Genomic DNA, 22,777 nt, shown 5'->3' on the forward strand with positions numbered 1-22,777 from the left:
CAACTATTGAACCACCAAGAACTAGTCCTTAAATATTTTAGCACAGAAAAGCTTCAAATGTTTTATGAACTTGTCTGGCATTTTCTATTTTAAGTTGATTTTAATGAGGAAATTAATTTGAAAAATCTTTCCTAAACAAGCATATATAAGAGCAGTGCCTGGCAAATAGAATACAATCAGTCAATATTTAAAGAAAGTAATTTATAAAAAATTAACAAAGTTAAGTTCTTCATAGTTTTCTAAGGTACTTGTTTTTATTTTGGTTTAAAAGATGCACAGTTTGAAAGTGATGAACGAATTACACCCTTGGAATCAGCCCTGATGATTTGGGCTTCAATTGAAAAGGAGCATGACAAGCTTCATGAAGAAATAGAGAATTTAATTAAAATTCAGGTATGAGTATTCTTTATGTTTATAATTATTATTTTCCTAGAAAATAAAAGCATGACATTTAAAGAAACTAAGAGCTACTGTTGGACAATGAACCTTTAGTAAAATTCAATATAATTATTCTCTTTAGAAATTTGACATGAGCTCTAAGAACTGGAGTTAATGTTTGTTACCTAAGTGCATATTGCCCCCACTTTGGAAAACGGGCTTTCCAGGTGGCGTGAGTGGTAAAGAATCCACCTGCCAGTGCAGGAGATGCAAGAGACATGGGTTTGATCCCTGGGTTGGAAAGATCCCCCGGAGTAGGAAATGGTATCCCATTCCAGTGTTCTTACCTGGAAAATTCCATGGTCAGAGGAGGCTGGCGGGCTACAGTCCATCAGATCTATTTAAAGATCACTAAACCTAAAAAACCAGTGGTTTGTGCTCTCCCACTCAAGGTTATCAAATGATAGAAAATGAAATGGATTTTTGTGATTAAGAGAATGTAAAATTAAAAAGAGAGAATGTAAAATGTTAACTATATAGATACAGAGAATTTTACAAGTGGCCTTTTGAAGAGTGAGAAACTAAAGAAAGTCATCCAAAGACAGAAGGGAAAATATGTTTTGCTTACAGGCAAAGCACGTTCTCAAGATTTTCACAGTTAAACTAAAATCCAGGTGGTGTCCCATGTTCTCAAGAATTAATCATTGATCGTGTGGTGACTGTCAAGTAGAATTAAGCCTGAAGAAAATGGGCAAAAACATGACTGCTGCTTTTAAGAATTTCAACTCAGGCCAAAGGGATCTATCATTATCCCAAACTTTTGGAGGTCTAGGGGAAGCAGCCTTTGTTAAATATACTAGTATAAAGTTGAGCAGGTTACCATGAAATACATAGCAAAAATGTAATAATATATTGCTTACTATTTGAAGATATTGTTCTAAGTACTTTCATCAGTCAGTCACTTCAGTCGCTTTTTTTGACCCCATGGACTGCAGCCCACAGGCTTCCCTGTCCGTCACCAGCTCCCGGAGCGTGCTCAAACTCATGTCCGAGTCAGTGATGCCATCCAACCATCTCATCCTATGTCGTCCCTTTCCCCTCCTGCAGTCACCTTCTCCTCCTGCCATCAGTCTTTCCCAGTGTCAGGGTCTTTTCACATGAGTTAGTTCTTTGCATCAGGTGGCCAAAGTATTGGAGTTTCAGCTTTAGCATCAGTCCTTCCAATGAATATTCAAGGCTGATTTCCTTTTGGATAGACTGGTTTGATCTCCTTGCAGTCTAAGAGACTCTCAAGAGTCTCCAACACCACAATTAAAAAGCATCAATTCTTAGGCACTCAGCTGTCTTTATAAGTACTTTCATATGTAACTCTTTAATTTTCACAACTACCCTATGAAATAGATACTATAATTTTCCCCATTTTAAGAAACCAAGACCCCAAGAGGTTTGCCCAAATTTACAAGCCTATCCAGATGGTAGTGGTGGTCCTATAACCACATATGGTATCAAAAAGGCCGGTTTATACACTGCTATATTTAAAATGGATAACCACCAAGGTGCTGCTGTATAACAGATGGAACTCTGCTCAATGTTATGTGGCAGCCTGGATGGGAGGGGTGTTGGGGAAGAATGAATACATGTAAGTCTAGCTGAGTCCCTTTTCTGTTCACCTGAAACTATCACAACATTGTTTGTTAATTGGCTATCAGTTCAGTTCTGTTGCTCCAGTCGTGTCCGACTGCGACCCCATGAACTGCAGCATGCCAGACTTCCCTGTCCATCACCAACTCCCGGAGCTTGCTTAAACTCATGTCCATCGAGTCGGTGATGCCATCCAACCATCTCATCCTCTTTTGTCCCCTTCTCCTCCTTCCTTCAATCGTTCCGAGCATCAGGGTGTTTTCAGATGAGTCAGTTCTTCACATCAGATGGCCAAAGTACTGGAGCTTCAGCTTGAGCATCAGTCCTTCCAATGAATATTCAGGATTGATTTCCTTTAGGATGTACTGGTTTGATCTTGTGTCCAAGGGACTCTCAAGAGTCTTCTCCAACACCACAGTTCAAAAGCATCAATTCTTCGGCCTCAGCTTTCTTGATGGTCCACCTCTCACATCTATACATAATGACTGGAAAAACAATAGCTTTGACTAGACAGATCTTTGTTGGCAAAGTAACATCTCTGCTTTTTAATATTCTGTCTAGGTTGGTCATAGCTTTTCTTCCAAGGAGCAAGCATCTTTTAATTTCATGGCTGCAATCACCATCTACAGTGATTTTGGAGCCCAAGAAAATAAAGTCTGTTGCTGTTTCCGTTGTTTCCCCATCTGTTTGCCTTGAAGTGATGGGACCAGATGCCATGGTTTTAGTTTTTTGAATGTTGAGTTTTAAGCCAGCTTTTTCACTTTCCTCTTTCACTTTCATCACTTTCAACTAAAGAGGCTCTTTAGTTCCTCTTTGCTTTCTGCCATAAGGGTGGTGTTGTCTGCATCTGAGGTATTGATATTTTTCCCAGCAACCTTGATTCCAGCTTGTGCTTCATCCAACCCAACATTTCTCATGATGTACTCTGCATATAAGTTAAATAAGCAGGGTGACAATATATACCCTTGTCATACCCCTTTCCCAATTTGGAACCAGTCCCTTGTTCCATGTCCAGATCTAACTGTTGCTTCTTGACCTGCATACAGATTTCTCAGGAGGCAGGTCAGGTGGTCTGGTATTCCCATCTCTTGAATAATTTTCCAGTTTGTTGTGATCCACACAGTCAAAGGCTTTCTCAGAAGTAGTCAATATAACAGGAGTAGACATTTTTCTGGAATTCTATTGCTTTTTCTATGATCTAGCCAATATTGGCAATTTGATCTCTGGTTCCTCTGCCTTTTCTGAATCCAGCTTGAATATCTGGAAGTTCACGGTTCATGTACTGTTGAAGCCTAGCTTGGAGAATTTTGAGCGTTATTTTGCTAGTGTGTGAGATGAATGCAAATTGTGTGATAGTTTGAGCATTCTTTGGCATTGCCTTTCTTTGAGATTGGAATGAAAACTGACCTTTTCCAGTCTTTTGGCCACTGCTGAGTTTTCCAAATTCACTGCCATATGGAGTGCAGCACTTTCACAGCATCATCTTTTAGGATTTGAAATAGCTCAGCTGGAATTCCATCACCTCCACTGCCTTTGTTCGTAGTGATGCTTCCTAAGGCCCACTTGACTTCACATTCCAGGATGTCTGGCTCTAGGTAAGTGGTCACACCATCATGGTTATCTGGGCCATGAAGATCTTTTTCGTATAGTCCTTCTGAGTTTCCTTTCTACGTCTTCTTAATATCTTCTGCTTCTGTTAGGTCCGTACTGTTTCTGTCCTTTATTGAGCCCATCTTTGCATGAAATGTTCCCTTGGTATCTCTGATTTTCTTGAAGAGATCTCTAGTCTTTCCCATTTTGTTGTTTTCCTCTATTTCTTTGCATTGATTACGTAGGAAGGCTTTCTTATCTCTCTTTGCTGTTCTTTGGAATCCTGTGTTCAAATGGGTATATCTTTCCTTTTCTTCTTTGCCTTTGCTTCTCTTCTCTCAGCTATTTGTAAGGCCTCCTCAGACAACCATTTTGCCTTTTTGCATTTCTTTTTCTTGGGGATGGTGTTGATCACTGCCTCCTGTACAGTTGCATGAACCTCTGTTCATAGTTCTTCAGGCACTCCATTTATCAGATATAATCCACTTAAATCTATTTGTCACTTTCACTGTATAATCATAAGGGATTTGATTTAGGTCATACCTGAATGGTCTAGTGGTTTTCCCTACCTTCTTCAATTTAAGTCTGAATTTTGCAATAATGAGTTCATGATCTGAGCCACAGTCAGCTCTTGGTCTTGTTTTTGCTGACTTTACCTGAATACGAAATAGTTTTGTTTTCTTTTTTTTAATCAATTGGGGGAAATAAAAAAGGCCTGTTTATAAAATGCTTATTCAAAAGCATCTGGCTTCCTGCATTTCTATTAGTGATTTTCCTAGGCTCCTAAATGGCAAATTTTATATACCTATATATATATCTCTCTCCTAATCATCTCAAATACCATCCATCTGCCTCCTGTCTTATTTCCCTTTTGTTTAAAATTATTATTTTGGTGAGTCCTCAATATATATAATGTAGCTCTGAATTTATTAATTAAATAGAAGAGGCTAGTCAAAAATTTTCATGTCTTTTTGGACCACAGTTATTTCATCTTTGAAAAGCTATTATATATCATTTATCAAATCAGAATTGTTAAACTGTGTAAGAATATTTTAGATGAAGTAGTTTAAACCTTACCTGAGTTATTTTAATATTAAACAGCAATTAGATATTTTAAAAAGCAATCCAAGATATGTATTTGTCTGATTTGTCTGTATTCTGATTTTTAGGCTATAGCCGTTTGCATGGAAAATGGCAATTTTAAGGAAGCAGAAGAAGTCTTTGAAAGAGTATTTGGTGACCCAAATTCTTACACGGTAATTATTTACATTAGGATTTTAGAGCTGTTTATTTGGAATAAGAAAAATTGAAAAAAACATTGGGAGGGAAAAGAAATGCTTTCTCTTTTAAACAGTATAGTTTAAAAGAAAAGTCTAGTTCAATAGAAAAGTAATGCCAGTGATGGATGTGATTTTTAAATTTTCTAGTGGCCACATTAAAAAAGTAAGAAGAAACAAGTAAAGCTAATTTTTTTTAGCAATCCATGTGAAAACGCATTGGTGAGATATTTTGCACTCCCTTTTTTGGACAGTCAGCCCTCTGTATCCTGGTTTCCATATCTAGGGATTCAACCAACTGCAGATGGAAAATATTTGGGGGGAAAATTCCAAAATGTTTCAAAAAGAAAAACTTGAGTTTGCCACACTCTGGTAACTATTTACCTAGCATTTACATTGGGTTAGGTGTTATAGGTTATCTAGATATTTTTAAAGTTTACCGAAGGATGTGTGTAGGATATATGCAAATACTGCACCATTTTATATAGAAGACTTGAGCATCCTTAGATTTTGGTATCAGAGGGGAGTTCTGGGGCCAATTCCCTACCAATACTGAGCAACAGCTATACGAAGTCTTTGAAATCTGAGGTGTTTTTAGACTTTTTAGAAGTGTAATTAGACTTTTACACTTAAGTCTAAATTCAGGGCTCACACATTTCAAGGACTGCATGACTAGTGGCTGCCATATTGAGCAGCACAGGTATGGAAGAATGCATTATAACTTGCCTGTTTTTCTAATGGTTTCTTAGGTGATCACTAGTCTTTCTGTGTATGTGTAATATCAAGGTCAATAGAAGTTAATTTTTAAGTATTAAAAACAAAGTGGTGTGGGAGTCAATTAAGTTTATCAAAGAAGTAAGCATAGTTTTATACAGTTTTTAGTAAACTTTTAATTGAACAGTGGCATACCTTTAGTAGAATACTTATAGCATAAGTAGATGTATTTTCACAAAAGGAGCATACTTTGTGTGATGACCTCTTAGATCAAGAAATAGAACATCACCAGCACACTCTAGTCACTGTCCTTCCCACCTTCTCAAGGGTAACCACTCTCCTAACATGTAACATCCAAGATTAGCTTTACTTATTTCTCAACTTTATATAATATAATCATATAGCAGGTTTCTGTTTGTCAGAAAGATCCACAGCATTGCTTATAACAATTGTTTGTTTATTCTCATTGCTCCATTGTAGAAATATACTACAGTTTATCCATTGTATTGTTGATGGACATTTGAGTTATTTCCAGGTTTTGGCTGTTAGATTCCTTTACATGTCTTTTGTACAACAACTATATGTGTTTCTATTGGATAATACCTAGGAATAGATTTGTTAGGTTATAAATATATGCACATATTCAGTTTTAGTAGATACGGTGAAACAGTCTTCCAAAGTAGCAATATCAGTTCTTTCAGCAGTGTGAAAGAGTTCCAGTTGCTTCACAGACAATGTCTGTGGTTTTCATTTTAGTCACTCTGGCAAGTATTTAGTCATTCTGGCAGTGAGATAGTGCTACCTTATTGGGTTTTAATTTCTGTTTCTTTGATGATTAATGAAGCTGAGTACCTTTTCACATACTGGTATGGGGGAGAGGGGAATCACTTTAATTCATCGAGAAACAGAGCTTTTAGTAAGGCTCATTCTATCTCTAATTTGCCCTTGTTCCTAGGATGTACTCCTCCAGAGATTTCAGCTGAAAACCTGATGTTAATTGGGTTCCTTGCCCTAATTTTTTTTGCCTTAGCACTGTGAGGTGACTAAAAACTCACCTAAGTCAGTTTAGGTGACTAAAAACCTAGGTTTAGGTGACTAAAAACTTAGCACTGTGAGGTGACTATCCACTCTGCTTGTACTTCACAGAAGAGGAAATTTTATGGCCAGTAAACATAAAGAGAAAATGCTGACCTCACTAATACTTGTTATCAGAGCAGTACCAAGTAATATGGGCTGCCTAGTGGCTTAGCAGTAAAGAATACACCTGAAATGCAGGAGCCGCAGGAGACACAGTTCTGTCTCTGGGTCGGGAAAATCCGCTGGAGCAGGGCATGGCAACCCACTACAGTGTTCTTGCCTGGAGAATCCCATGGTCAGAGGAGCCTGGTGGGCTACAGTCCACAGAGTTGCAAACAGTCAGATACAGCTGTAGCAACTTAAAACACGCACCACGCATGCACCAAGTAATATTTTGAAATAATATTTTCTACACCTCAGAGTGGCAATGATTAAAATGTCTTAGAACACCAACAGTTGGCTCAAAATGTGGAGAAATTATAGTACTGCTATACCTTCCTCTCAGGACTATAAATTGGTAATTCAGCTTCAGTGAGTATTTTAGCAAAATCAATAAGCATGCATTCCAGCAATTCCACTTCTAGATAAATACCCTAGAGTAACTGTTCTTACTTTCACTATATGCTTTTAAAGTCATGAAGCTTTACTTAAAAAATAAAAACCAAAAAAAATTCAGGCCCAACTGTAAAAATTGCTCTGAGATAGAGCTTGAGAGATAATTTTTTTTTAAGCTTTATAGCTTAATTATGCAATCAGCATTGAAAGAACTAAGAAAAATTTGTACTGTTCACAAGAAGACATGTATAAAAATGTTTAATAGAATTGTGGATTATAGAAAATAGCCTAAATACTTACACAGGCTGGAAGGAAAGATGAATAGATGATATTTTTGATCAATGGACTACTATTTAACAGTGAAAAAAGTGAAAGTGAAGTTGCCCAGTCATGTCCAACTCTGTGCAACCCCATGGACTGCAGCCTACCAGGCTCCTCCATCCATGGGATTCTCCAGGCAAGAATACTGGAGTGGGTTGCCATTTCCTTCTCCAGGGTTTAATAGTGAAAGTAACTAGTAATTCTATAAGTGTCAAATCAATGTGGGTAAATATCATAAACAGAGTTGAGCAGAATAAAGAAAGTTTCAGAAGAATACACATAGTATAACACCATTTGTATAAAGTTAAAACCGTGCTAAACAATACTATACATTGTTTATGGGTGCGTAGATATGTAGTACAAGTGTAAAGGAATGCATGGATATGCTAAGTTCTAAACTCAGGATACTGCTTACCTTGAGAAGAAGGCCAGGAAGGACAAGGAGTGCCATCAGATTATGATAATAAGACTTCAGTTAAATAGATAATGTTTTATTTCTTAAACTTGATCATAGATATTTAGGTTTATATTTATATATGTGTAAAATAAGAATTTTTTTGTCAAAAATATATAGGTGGGCATTTAAAATGGGAAATTTTGTAAAATCTTGGGTTTTGGCTTAGTGACTTTTTTCAGTTAAACAATATGACAGAATTTCTAGTATCTTATTTGTGATTTATGTTTCTTCTGTTTTCTTTAGCCTTTTAAAAGGAAATTGCTTACGATAATCTCTCAGAAAGATACATTTCATTCCTTTTTTCAACACTTCAGCTATAACCACATGATGGAGAAAATTAAGAGTTATGTGAATTGTGTCCTAAATGAAAAATCATCAACGTTTCTAATGAAGGTATGCGTATTTCAGAGAAGCTCTAAACATAGACTTACATTGTTAAAATAAAGGAGAATACTTGAAATAGAAATCCTTAAAAACTAATCAGAATTTTACTTAGTGATTTTATAGAATAGTGTGGTGAAATGTTACAGTTAGTGCATCTAAAAGAAAGTTTATTTCTGATCTATGTAGTATTTTCAACTTTTCAAAGTAAGGCTTGAGGGAAATTTTTCACAATAAAAAGTTGAGGGGAAACTTAGCAAAATGAAATGAGAAATAAGTAAAAAAGAAATAGTTTTAATCTAATTAAATTTAAAAGAAAATTTTAGCATATTTTTGGGAAAAGTCAAGTTGGACTGAAGAAGGGCTACTACAGAAATTTTCTTTTTAATCACATTTTATCCTGTCCTAGCCCCAGTTTTAATATGTTTTATATATATATATATATATATATGTTTAAGTAACATATATATATATATGTTTAAGTAACGTTTTATCTTAAAATTATCTATAGGGACTTCCCTGGTGATCCAGTGGCCAAGGCTCTGCGCTCCCAAAGTAGGGGGACCAGGGTTCAATCCCTGGTCAGGGAACTAGATCCCACAGGCCACAACTAAAGATCCCACATGCCTCAACTAAGACCCAGCACACTCAAAGGGGGAAAAAAATATTCTTCAGCACGTTGTGTGTATCAAGTACATTTACAAGGAAAGCCCTTCTCCATAATGCTTATAAACCAAGCAGGTGGCTGACTGTCATGTCACAGGTACTTGGGGAAACAATACACTGCCCTTTATTGGTCTGTGAAGAGATACTTTTGTTATGACTATCAAATAACTAGAAGGCTTGATTTAATGCTATTTGTTTTTAATGGCTTATTGCATTCCTTCCTCTCCCACATCCCCATTTTTTTAAGGCAGCAGCAAAAGTAGTGGAAACTAAAAGAGCAAGAACAACATATTCTGAAGATAAACCTAATGGTAAAGATGTTGAATTGGCAACTGAAACTAATTTGGATACAGGAAAAAGGTTTGTAAATTCATTAGTACATTTTTGTCTTATGAATGTAATATCTATGTAAAAGTGATGGTAGTGAGCTGTTGTTAACAAAAATAATTTTTGAGCAGTAGGTGTATTGCCTTACTGATGACTAACATTTGTATATTTGGAAGTACTGTAGAGTTACATCATGGCTTATGCAAATTCTGTTGCAAATGCTAAGCAAGAGTAGAGAGAAAACAGTACTGTGTAGATAGTGTGATATCATTTACTGGGAATGATGAACATGAGCTCCAGAACAATATTGAGGCTGGAAGCCTGAATCATCTGTGTCCCTTAGTTCTCAAATCCTGCATGCCCTCATGTGACTGTGGCACTGAGGGTTATTCTGATATGTTAAAATATTGTTCATCTTCTCTGTGCATGATGCGTGCTCAGTCGCTTCAGTGGTGTCCAACTCTTTGCCACCCTGTATACTGTAGCCCACCAGGCTCCTCTGTCCATGGGATTCCCAGGCAAGAATACTGGAGTGGGTTGCCATGCCCTCCTCCAGGGGATCTTCCCATCTCAGGGATTGAACCCGCCTCTCCTGTGTCTTCTGCATTGGCAAGCAGATTCTTTACCACTGAGCTGCCAGGGAAGCCCTTCATTTTGTCTAAGGGCAGGCTAACTCTTCATCTGGTGAACAAGTGCAGACACTGATTTGCTCCAGTGTTGGAAGGAAGCAGGCTGTGTCATTCCTACATATTGAGAGCAAAGAATTCAGTTTCTAAAATTATTTCTTCTTTAGGGATTTTCAAGGGTAATTTTTGCAGAATTGACTTTTATCTTTTGCTTTGGCTTTAGAAACTAACTCTATTGAAGACAATAAAATCTACCATTATAAAGATCTTTTATATTGAACCTGTGGTCCATTCCTTCTCTTCATCCACCCTTAAACCAAGGCCAAATAGTCAAATCGTTGTGGTTTCTGTATGGATGTATTTGGCAGTGGATGTAGTATCACTCTCTTCTCAGGACCATGGCTTAAGTGCTGTGAGCCCCATCTTAACTACTGATTTAGAGGTGGGAGTTGGAGTCTGAACTGGCTGGATGTGACATTGGTCACACCTCAGGACTGACATCAGTCTTACAGTTCTTCTTGTCCCTGCCTGTCAAAACGTGATCTACTCCTCACTGCTCCATTGAAGTCTTGTTTCTCATTGACTTTTTTCTAAGACCCATTTTGAGAAGTAGGGATTTCACTTTTATTGGCTTGGTTATTTCATTTTGTTTAGGAAATCAAAGTTTAGTAATACTAAGACCCAGTAAATTCTGTGGCCCGGACTTCTTGCCCTCTATAGTACTGCTTTAAAGTAAAATAAAATTAGAACTTACCATGATTCTTGCAGATAATGAATGTTTCCTATATACTGTCTTAATATAGTGCTACCACTTATTTCAGATGCCCTTCTGGTACGCAGTTCAGTCACTGTGTAAAACAGTTCTTGTCTGTCTGTACCCTGACTCTCCTTCCCCTCACACATCCAGTTATCTCTCCAAGTGTTATAAATTCCATCTTAGAAATGCTTCTCTAATCCATTCTTATTGTTCATAGCCTAGATTATTACTTAGCTTTGTGCCGCAAAAATCCATCCTTGACATGACTTCCAGAGTTAGCTTTCCATTAAAATAAATCCATTTAACTCACTTCCCAGCTTAATAACCTCTCTTAGCTTTCTGTTTCCTTATAAATGGGTTAGATTTTATGGCACGGGTTACAAAGCCTTACATAGACCCTTTCTGGGTTTTGTTTGTTTGTTTCCATATACACCTTATCCCTAAGCATTAACCCCTCCCTGCCCACATACATGACACTTTGTAACAACACAACTTCTCCCTGGTTTTCAAATATTACAAGCTCTTTCATGCCTTGACTCTTGCTTCAGTTTTAAATTTCCATCTTTTCTATCCTCTTTTGTTTGCTTTTGTTTGCCCTTCAAAGTCTAGCTGAAAGATCACCTATAAGAAATCTAGCTGAGCTCTGAGCAGTTGTTACTTCCTGTATTCCATAGCACCAAGTTATACCTCTTTAGGAGGGCTTATCTTGGATAGTAACATACCTGTTTACCTGTAGATTTCTCTCTAGATGGAGAATTCTTTGAAAGTTCTTAAATAGCTTTGAATCCTTGATGCCTAGTTCATTACCAGACATACGTTAAATCTTGTAGGGTACTGGACACCAGGAGAAAAACCAAAAACTAGATACAGAGTAAAGATTAGGAATCAAGCAAATATTAAAACCATCCTGGGAATCAAATTCACCAGTTTCAAAGCAAGAATCAATAAGATGCAAGTAAAACAAGGGTAGGATCAAAAGTGTGATTTTGAAGTCAGACAGATGCTAGGAAAGATGAAATGCTTATGCTGTCGGTACTAGATGAAAAAAATATTTTCTTCTGGCAAAGCTTATAAACTGTTTGAGGCAATAAGAATTATAAACTTGAAACAAAAACAGTAGTAGACATTACATAATTTGTTGTTAAAGTTCACTGATAGACTTAAATGCTGAAGGAGTTGATGATCTGCTTCTAGAAAGTGTGAGCATGGAGCTGGGCTCAGAGGATGGTTTACTGGTGGGAGGGAGAGGAAATGATTTCCTTTCAGTAGAGAGGAACAGTTCCAGATGAAGGCATGAAGCTGTAAATGATCCTGCTGTGTTTGTTGGAGCTAATTTTAACTATAGCAAAGGAGAAGAATTTTATAAAAAGTTCAGTTGGAGACTGTTAGGTAGGATAAGAAATTCATAGTAATAAAGACCCTTGAGAGGGTTTCTGAAAGAGTGACATTGTGAATGATCAGTTATAGCATCACCTCTGCTGAACTTACGTTTGGGAAAGACATTGATTTGGTGTCTCTGAAAAGCACATCTGGGCAAAAACAAGCCATGTTGTAGTGGACTACGTAAAGGTCCTAATTTTACCAGAGTTTCTTTCCAGAGATGCTTTTTATAAATTGAAATTTGACTTGACTGTGTGGAAAGTACTATCCTTATGAACAATTTCTTATGTTTGCATTCTTACAAATGTTTTCTTCTTTTAAAGTGTTAGTGACAGACAGTCTGCGGTAACTGAATCCTCATGGGGTACAGTATCCTTATTGAGGTGAAGTAAATTTGACATTTTTCTTCTCTGCTTTTCAAATCTTTGAAGCAATTCATGCAAACTTATGTAGATTATAATAGCTGCATGCAAACGCTATGATTTGAAGAATGTCACAAAGATATTAAGACCTCAACAGATATTAAGACCCTTGAAATGGCAAACTGTGGAGACCTGCCTCTTCAGATCCTGGGTTGTCTCACATTGTTTCTGCAAGGAGCACACAAGCAGGGAGTCCTTGAATTTAAAGCAGATAACTAGTAAACTTGAATCTGTCAGAAACAAGGGCATGATGCTAGGGCAGGAAAGGGATGGAGGTTACATTTCTGATAATGTCCCAAATCCTGATTTTAAGAAATTATTTTAAAAACTCTTTAATCTGCTAGAAATTTTGTTAACAGACAGTGTAGCATACTCAGAGCAGAAAGTCTACATGAGTGATTGCCAAGTATAGAGCAGTTGGGATGCTAAGTGGAACCTTGGAAGGGGGTGGCTGATTTGGTGTGGAGGAGGTCACTGGAGATGAGGAATTAAGGGGCAAGGATGTTATTTGGTTTATTCATGTAAACATGGAAATAATTCATGGTAATGGCAGCAGTTAGAAAAAGATCTGTGAATGATGGGAAGTGCTTTGGAAGGATAACAAATGATTATGGAAAACAGTAAATGGCAATATGCCTCAATGGCATGAATCCTCAAAGGCTGAGGTTTCTATGGAAACAGAATCCTGAAAGTGACATTAGGAAACAGGAAGTATAGAGACCCACCTGCAAAACCCTCTGATTCATGGAATGTGGAAGATGAAGCTAATCTCTACTCAAGGCCACAAACAGAGAAATGGTGTACCCAGGGGAGAGCTAAACTTTAGACAAGGCATAGAAGTTGAGACTGGCATTCCAGAGCACACAGAAAATTTGAGAAGGGAGGGAACACATTTGTGGTTGCATTAGCATTTACAGGGGTAAAGATGTAGATTTTAGGTGATAATAAAAGAGCTGCCTAAGCTTAAGTGAACTTTTTCCCCCTCTTATTTTAGTTTGCTCCTTTATAAATTATAATAATACAAACTTTGCAGAATTGTCCAAAATTTCTGCCCCTTCCTATATTTCCAAACCATCTTACCTTTCCAAAAAGCCCTTTTTCAGAATCTATAATCATGATATCTACCATCATGTGTAAAAGAATTTTGAAATTTCTCCAATTGAAAGGCCAGAAGGATCTTGATTTCTGAGTAAATGAAGTGGAGAAAATAAATGATGGGAGAGCAGAAAGTCTTGACAACAAAAAGCTTAAAGAGATCAAAGGTTAAGATGGGGTACTGAGCAAGGGGAACACCAAAGGAAACAGGCCAAAGTAGAAGCAGGTCCTAGATAGAGATGGAGACAAATCCTCTACCTTTTCCCATAGCCTTTCTAGTCTTTGCAGAACAAATCACGAGCTTTTGTGTTTGATTTAGGTCTCACAGAAATCTCTTCTTATCTAAGTTGAAACGTGGAAACCAACAACAAGATTTTAATAAGAAAGAGGAAAGAGTGGAAACTCCTCAAAGTAAGTACACTTATTACAGGTTTAGGAGTGGATAATTGATACTTCCTAGAGAGCAGTCCAACCCTTGACCTAACACCTCAACACGCAGACATACTTCAGAAAAGGAAAACACAAAGGGATTAAATCCCTTGGGTTCATAGAGTTAATTAGAGGTGGTGCTTAATTTAGAAAGTTAGAGTTGGTGCTTGTTATTTATGGTAATATTCTGTAAAGTCATCCTGAACACTTAGTGAATACTAAACACTTACAGAGGAGTACAGCGTTAGGTTCTTTTGAGTCTCTGGTGACAACGTTTTGGTCAACTGTTCAAAATATAACTTTGTTCTATGTGTTTTTGTTGAAAGACACCTTGTTTATTATATATTACTGACTCATTACTGGGGAAGGAAATGACAACCCACTCCAGTATTCTTGCCTGGAGAATCCCATGGGCAGAGGAGCCTGGCAGGCTACAGTCCATTAGCCTGCAAGAGTCAGGGTCACAAGAGTCAGACACGACAACAACTAAACCACCACCACCATTGATTCATTAACATTGAATCCACGGCCAACAGCCCTGTCACTCATGCCTAAATGATGTTTATCTAACACACATACTTTTTTCTATAAGGAACATCATACATAGCCTTCTTGCACTTAGGAACCCTAGATAGCATTTCCACAATACACTTGGGAACCATTTTAAACAGCAAAATTACCTCCTGAAAGCCCAAAAATACAGCACTAAATAGACTGTAAAAAGAATTATTTCTAGTGTGGGAACTGAAATAGGAAGACAGAGCTTCACCTCATTTAACCTCAGCTGGGAACATGACTCAGTATTTTGCCACTCTGTGCATGTCCACAAAAGCACTGCAAGTTTTGATTTTTGATTTACAGCTTTCAACAGGTAGGTGAATTTTCAAATACCAGAATCCATGACTATTATGAGGATGGCTATATATAGAATCTAACTACTCTCCTCATTGCATTTAGAGTTTATTATCCTTATAAAAAACATTGCTAGATTAAAAAAACAACTGTAACCAAAAAAATCTTAAAAGCAGTCCATAATTATTTTCAATTACAATTTGATTGTAAATTCCTCCTTGATATGCATTCATTCAAAAAATGTTTATTGAACCTATTGTGTTCTAATGCAAAGATTTTAAAATCTTTTTGCCTCAAATCTGAATACTTAATGATCAATATAAAAATAATAGATGTACCACCTTGATGCCAGGTATATGGTAGACCTGTGGTAAAACTTTAAAAAAATTTTTATTGATGCATAATTGATTTACAATGTTGTGTTAGTTTCAGGTGTACAGCAAGTTGAATCTGTTTTACAGATACATGTATACACTCTGTATTAGATTGTTTTCCTATATAGGCCATGGCAGAGTACTGAGTAGAGCTCCCTGTGCTATAATATAAGCAGTAAATATTAATTGAATAAATTTATTCATAGCAGATGGCCAATGATAGGGCAAAGAAATACTTGCTTCATGTTGGTGAAGTTCCTAGGAATGACTAGGAATCAAAATTTTAATTTTACTGTATTTGCTGCCAAATGACTAGGAATCAAAACTTTAATTTTAGTGTATGTGGTGCCAAAGTGAGCACTGGAGTCCTAATTCTAAACTAAAATAATTGGAGGGTTTTTCCTGGACTTTTAATTTCATAATACAAAGTTCAGAGAAATGGAAGCATACACCTTTCTACACTGTAGTTGATCAGTAATTAGACTGATGAAGACTGTAATCTCTTTGTAGAGTGGTTTGGCAGTGACTGTGGATATTAAACAGGCGCTCCTGTGAGTTTTAGTACATTTCTTAACTTTTTGTTAGCTGTTAGTAATATATAATATATACATGTGTGTGTGTGCGTGCATGCGCATGCTTAGTCCCAGTCATGTCCAACCCTTTATGACCCCACTATCCATGAAGGTTTTCAGGGAAGAATACTGGAGTGGATTGCCATTTCCTCCTCTGGGGGATCTTCCTGACCCATGGATCAAACCCACATCTGCTGCATCTCTTGCATCACTTAAGTTCTATGCAAAAAAATTTCACCAGTATTCGGTGAAATGATTAATATTTGAATTAGAAGCTTTTTACTCATAAACTCACTTAATCCTCAAAACAATCTGAATCAGTGCATTTGTTTTTTAATCACCCCCGTTTTACAGGTGAGAAAGCCAAGACAAAAAGAGGTTAAGTGTAGAAAGCCCTTGGTCATATATTATAGATCATGAACAGAACCAGAGCCACAATAACATTTCTGACTTTTTAGAGCCCATGTCCTTAAATGCTGAGATAGATAAACTGCCTCAAGGGTCAGATAGAATCGAAGCAAATAAAAATTTAGTTAAAAGTGATGAGGTTATATATGTACTTAAACGTATATTTACATTTAATTTTTAAGAGGTGAAACTGAAGGATTCAATGAAGTTCACATAAATGCTATCTCATAAGAAATATATCAGTAAACTATGATTCCTTCAAAATAAAGAATAAATAATAAAAAATGCTTTGATAGCTTGGGTCAGATTGCCTCTATAACAGTAAATATAAACTTTAGACTACTGATTGATTTTAGCTGTAATGGGTGATATTAGCAAAAAAAAAAAAAAAGATTTGACTATAGTATTCTTTGGAAATACTTTTCCTCACAACTTTACAGATTTTGTTTCTCTATTTTCTAACTTGATGAGTGTTGCTGTGGACAGTCTTGATATCAACCTGACTCGCCTCCCTTTGTATATGAGTGGCTTTTTCTTCATAGGTGCCCAGTTTTTCTAAACTGTGCATTTAATGCTATAAATTCTCCTTTTATTACTTACTGCCTTAGTTTCATCCCTATATGTTATATTTTTATTTTCATCAAAATGTATTTTTTATTTCCCTTGAGACTTTTCTCTTTGATCATCTGGACTATTAAGAAGCTGTTTGTTAAATTTTCAAATATTTAAAGATATTCTAGGTATTTTTCTATTAATGATTTACAGTTAATTCTGTTCCAGCCTGAGGGTATACTTTGTAGGATTTCTTTTTCTTTTTTAAAACTAGCTTTATGGCCTAGAATATGGTCTTACCTTGGTGACTGTTGATATATATACACTTAAGAATGTGAATTCTGCTGTCGTTGAGTATACAGTGTTATAAATGTCGATTAGGTCAAATTGATTCATAGTGCTTTTCAGATGTTCTATATGCATGCTTATTTTTTGTCTTCTTGTTCTACTAATTACTGAGAGAAAGAAGTATTGAAGTCTCCAGCTATGGTTATGAATTTCTCTTCATTGTTAATCTGTTAATTTATTTTTGCCTTTTTAGTCCTCTAGCACCTGTTTGAACAATTCACAATATGAAAATCTCTGTTCATAACTGGTGTGGTTTCCATTAGCCTTACAACACATATGGTCTCCCGCTGCAGTGATACCATATCATCTGTATTACTGTAGTTTAGAAATAACTCAGTATGTGACAGAGTAATTTCCTTCATCATCCTCTTATTCTTTAGGAACATCTTAAGTATTGCTGGTGTTTTGGTCTTCCATATTGTCGGGGGCGGGAGGAAACTTCATAAAAGATTGCAAGCAGTGAAGCTGCTACCACTCCATAGGTGCCAGAAAGTGTACAACGAGACTTAATGGGTCGGAACAGGACAGTTTGCTACAGTACAGCAGATTTTGTATGGTAACAGCATAGTTGTGCTGGTTTCCCTCGCCAGGTCCCAAAGACAGCGTAATGCACCCAGGTAGATGCTGCACAGGCTGTAGGTTGTACTGCAAAGAGGAACTTGGGCCCAAGGGTACTTTTTGAGTAAGCAACAAGCAAAACATTGTAGCAAATAATCCAGTTCCCTTCTCCAGGAGAGAGTAGTTACATGGTGGTCAGCCTGTGGTTCTGGTGACCTATTTAGGTACCTGACTAACTGCAGAAACTGTTTAGTAAAGTCTTAGCAAGAACTACAGGAATGCTCAGAGCTTATGATTAATTACCTCTCCTAAGACATAATTTTAGAATAATCTTGTTAAGTTCTACAAAGAACCCTATTGAAATTTTATTTGAAATTACATTGTGATAATTTTGGAGAGAGCTGACACATTTATATTGTCTTCCTATGCACAAAAGCATTTCTCTATTTAGATTGTCTTATGTATATTTTTCTTACAGCATGTATGTGTGTGTATACACACTTACAAATATAGTAAAACTTTATAATTTACTGCATGTAGATGTTGACTACTTTTGCTAGATTTATCCCTAAGCATGTTTTATATTTCATTACTATTGTAAATATTATCTTTTGATTATTTAAATATTTTAACTGTTGGCTAATGTACAGAAATACTGTTGAGTTTTGTTTATTGATCTTGTATGGAACCATCTTGCTAAACCCTTTTTAAATTCTATGTGTAGATTCTTTTAGGTTTCTGTACAGTACAGTAGGGATGAGGGGCTCCAACTCTTTGCAGTCAACACATACTGCTCTCTCTGCCTCAGAAACAAAGGGATTGATAAGTGACTTATCTGAGGGTAGGCAGCTGAAACAGGTGGCATAAAATCAGAATTCAAACCCTAGTTCTTTTGATTCCACATATTGTCATATATAATCGAACATAAACTTTTCTGCACATTTAAAAAGATTTGTAAAATGAAAACAGATACTGTATTTATTTTTTAAAATCTGTATAAGTGAACCTATGTAGTTGAAAACCGCATCATTCAAGGATCAACTATATATATACAATTTTCTTTCAATAATGACCATTCTATTTCTTTTCAGTTGCATATACATTTATCTTACTAAACTGTAAATAAGAGAGAAAGATTTATTTCTTACACTGTGTCAGATATTCCTTAAACATTATTTTAAGAAACTACAATGATCCTATAAGGTAAATATTCCTTTTTTTTGCAGATGATGAAAAGACAGGCATTGGGAGGTGAAATGGCTTGTTCAAAGGCATGAAAGAGTCAAGATGCAAAGCACATCCCCTCTGATTTTTTTTTCATTCTTTTTTTTTTTTTTGAAGCTCTGTAACTTTGACAATCAGCAGTTAGTCCTCATTCACATTATCTAGATTTTTTTAAAGTGGTGGTAGTTAAATAGATAAAGAATATATAAGTCTTCTTTGATGAATCCTCATTACATTTTCTGAGACAACCGCACACAGCTAGATGCAGTATGAGACATTCCTTATTTTTTTGGCCCAGGCAGCTTTGTTGAGCCCACGGTCAGTGCATGCATACGGAGTTCTCATCTCCTTCGTGGCGTATTTCCAGATCTCTTTGAGTGCCAGAGGGACTTCTTTCTTTCTTTTTGGCTGCACTGGGTCTTTGCTACTGTGTGCAGGCTTCAGGGCAACTCTCGTTATGGTGTGTGGGCTTCTCACTGCTGTGGCTTCTCTGATTGCAGAGCCTGGGCTCTGGGCACCTGGGCTTAGCTGCCCACAGCATATGGGGTCCTCCCGGAGCAAGAATTGAACACTGTGTCTCCTGCATTGGCACATAAATTCTCAACCACTGGACTACCAGGGAAGCCCCCACAGGTGCTTCTTGAAACCTACTCCATTGATATATTTGTGGATGTTGATGGTGTCATCTCTGATCACCATCTCATTGATGGCAGAGTGCCCCTTCTTGCCACCCTCTGCAGGAGCGATTCTGCCAAGCCCTTGTTGGAAAGGAAACACATGCCCCCTGATTTTCAAAGGCTGATTTTTGCATTTATACCATACTGCTTCCAGATTCAAAGGAAAAAGATTAAACAGGTTTTTTTAAATAGCTATAAAATAAATAGGAATTTCATGATAACCTTTAAAAATATAATTCTTTTAATGTGGGACAGTTTTTGATGACAGTGTTTCTGCTTTTAGGTGGAAGAAAGAAAAAGAACAGTAGACGAGCCACTGAAAGTAAGAGAACACGTATTTTAAAAAGTCAGCCTGTAACTCCTGAAAAGCATCGGTCTAGGAAAAAACAGGTACTTGTTTATTTTAATTTAATAATGCTTAATGTATATTAAAGTCATAAGGAATAATTGTGATTATTTCACATTATTTCTGTTCAACTCTAAAAAAATCTTGAGAATAAAATGTTTCCTCTTTGCCACCTTAGATAAGTTGATCAAAATGCCTGTTCAGAGTTCACTCACATTTTAAAGATAATCTTGGGTATTAATGACATTTATTTAGAATTATCCATCCTACAGTCCGTTCATCAGATGTAGGGTAAAACTTAAATCCACATGATAAACTTATTTTCATATCTTTCTAACATAGGTTCAGTTTAAGATTTTTGTGTGCTTTAAAAAAGGAGATACCATTTGATACAGAATTTTTCTATTCAGAAAGCTGAGTCAGTTTTAGGGTTCACTCATTTGTTTTTTCTCACAGTGATTATAGTCCTGTGCTATCTCTAGTTGCTGAAATCATTGTTTACTCTATTTTATCTGGTTTTCTAGTTGTTTACAGTAAGATGAGTAAATTATTTAAGATGATTTTCTTTTTTGATAAGCTATTTGCAAATGGTTCATTGTTGATATGCTGGGGTAGGATCAAGTCCTGGACTCTCCAGGTTGGTCTAAAATCCAAAAGTCTCTACCTTATATATTTATCTTTCCCTTTGGTTCTTCTGGTAACAGTTCTAAATGGAATTATAGGTGTTACTTAGAGATATACATCAAGAAAACAGTTTCTCTTTTTTTTATATTTGAAACAACATATGGGATATCAACTGCACAATTAAATACAGGTGATATTGTCTATCACTATTATGCCAAAAATTCTGTGTCTGGTTTTATTTTTAGCTTTCTACTGTTGGCATTTTGGTGGGATAACTTGTTAGATGAGTGACCAATTTTATTTTATTTTGTATTGAGATTTGGATTCTTTAAAAATTTTGACTGCAGTAGTCTTGGACAGTTTCTTTCTCCTGCATTTGTATGTTAAACAAACAAAGACATATTTGCCTGCCTTATCACAATTTAAAAAGAGGCCTTCCTTTGTAAATTTATTCAGAAGAAAAGTAAATGGCTTTCAACAATAAAGACTTTTTCCCCATGGATGGTATGTAATGGGAATTATTATACAGTATTTTTAAATTATAAATGATATCACTGTTTAATATACATCATCTGTTTTATTTTAAAACATGTCTACGCTACATTGAGCACCAACATGCAGGTATGACCAGGAAACAAACCCACAGTCCTGTCTCAGCAGGCAGTGCGTTCAGTCTGTGTCTTGAGGTCGACTATTATTTTTCACAGTAAGAGAAAAAAGATAGGAAAGATGAAAAGAATGTTATTCCCAACTCCTGTTGAGGAATCTGAATGATGAACTGGAAGGATATTTCAGTTCATAAAGCTCTTCCAAAGCCCCTTTTCTCAATCATTTGATGTTTAAATATGGACCCTGGGGTGGTAGACCAGCTGGACTTGAGCAGCACAAGGGCACACTGTTTAAAGTAACATCCACACGTTACTGCAGACGGTGGGAGGAATGGACTGTGCTTTCAGACTTATGGTTTACTCTTTCCTGTTTTATGAATCCATAAACTTTAGAGGATATCAAAACTGCACCACCACAATCGTGACACAGCATCTGCTCAGTATAAAAGCTTTGTTTAGGGGGAAAAATCCAGTTGGCCCTTAGGAAAAAATGTCCTGCGTTGGATGGTGCCAATACATAATACTCAGTTGTGAACCCACAAGAATATGTGCTTTATAATGAAGACTAGAAATCAAGTCTCTAAATCCAGCTGCTTTTTTAAAATTAGTATTTTATATGATTATGTTTGCCTCCCATATCTTTCCTCTGAGGCAGAAAGGAAACGGGCAGAAAACTGGTAGGTTCTATTCTCAGAGACACACACAAGCTTTCTTTCTGTTTGGGGACTACTCTGGTTCTCAGTTTCTAGAAAAGTTGAGCCTCTGGCAGCTTCCTCAGCATTATGGTCTGAGATCTCCATATTCCTGAACAAAGCCAATCTGAAGGTTTTGTGTCATGGGAGAGAGAGGTCACCACTTTAGCTCTGGCTTTCTCTCATCTGAGAGAAATAAAGGGGGTAGGTAGGAGCAGACCTTTGAGTCATCAGGTCATCACTGGAGAATATGGTAGAGCAAGCCTATAGCTTGCCTAGTGGCCTTGTAAGAAACAATCCCTTCTCCAAAGTATAGACTTGTTATTTATCAGATAAAATAGATGCTTTTGAAATTATTTACATGGACCAGTGGAAGATAGTTGTTCATTACATATTTCAAAGTTTCCATTTTTGACTTGATTATTTACACCAAATCAGGCTTTAAAAATAGACCAAACTAGGCTAGAATGTATACATTTCAACAGATAAGAAAGTGCAAAATGCCTGTGCCATTTGCTGACATAGCACTAGATCCAAGGACTCTGTTGGTGTAAATAAATGATACCATTTTTAAAACATTGGGTTTTTTTTCTAAAAGGCATTAAAAATGATATGCAATTTAAAAATATAACTTTTGTATAACTTTTTAGCCTTAAGGAAAGAAAAGATTGGTGCATTTTAATTTGTCCCATGCTGTCTATATCTTGAGTTATGGGCATGGCTGGATTTAATTTTATTTTTCTCAAGAAAAGCAAAAGACAAAAAGAGAATAGTACCAAGGGCACAGTTGTTGCTTTTGTCCTGAAATACATTATCTTAGACTCTAAGTTAACCAGGTGTCATTATGAC

General features: G+C 36.4%; 1 protein-coding gene across 2 annotated transcripts in view; it reads left to right on the forward strand.

Annotated features, from left to right (window-relative positions):
• Positions 1 to 22,777, forward strand: part of TERF1 (telomeric repeat binding factor 1) — a 43,063-nt gene that overhangs the window by 13,861 nt on the left and 6,425 nt on the right. The window contains exons 3-9 of one of the 2 annotated variants that reach the window (XM_070802683.1): positions 272 to 393; positions 4,779 to 4,865; positions 8,254 to 8,403; positions 9,305 to 9,417; positions 12,471 to 12,530; positions 13,984 to 14,075; positions 19,942 to 20,048. In XM_070802683.1, coding sequence (XP_070658784.1) covers positions 272 to 393; positions 4,779 to 4,865; positions 8,254 to 8,403; positions 9,305 to 9,417; positions 12,471 to 12,530; positions 13,984 to 14,075; positions 19,942 to 20,048 — 731 coding nt within the window. The remainder of the gene's footprint in view (positions 1 to 271; positions 394 to 4,778; positions 4,866 to 8,253; positions 8,404 to 9,304; positions 9,418 to 12,470; positions 12,531 to 13,983; positions 14,076 to 19,941; positions 20,049 to 22,777) is intronic. The other variant, XM_070802684.1, reaches the window with a different exon arrangement.

Source organism: Bos indicus, chromosome 14, assembly GCF_029378745.1.
Source record: "Bos indicus isolate NIAB-ARS_2022 breed Sahiwal x Tharparkar chromosome 14, NIAB-ARS_B.indTharparkar_mat_pri_1.0, whole genome shotgun sequence".
In the NCBI taxonomy this organism is placed as follows: Eukaryota; Metazoa; Chordata; class Mammalia; order Artiodactyla; family Bovidae; genus Bos; species Bos indicus.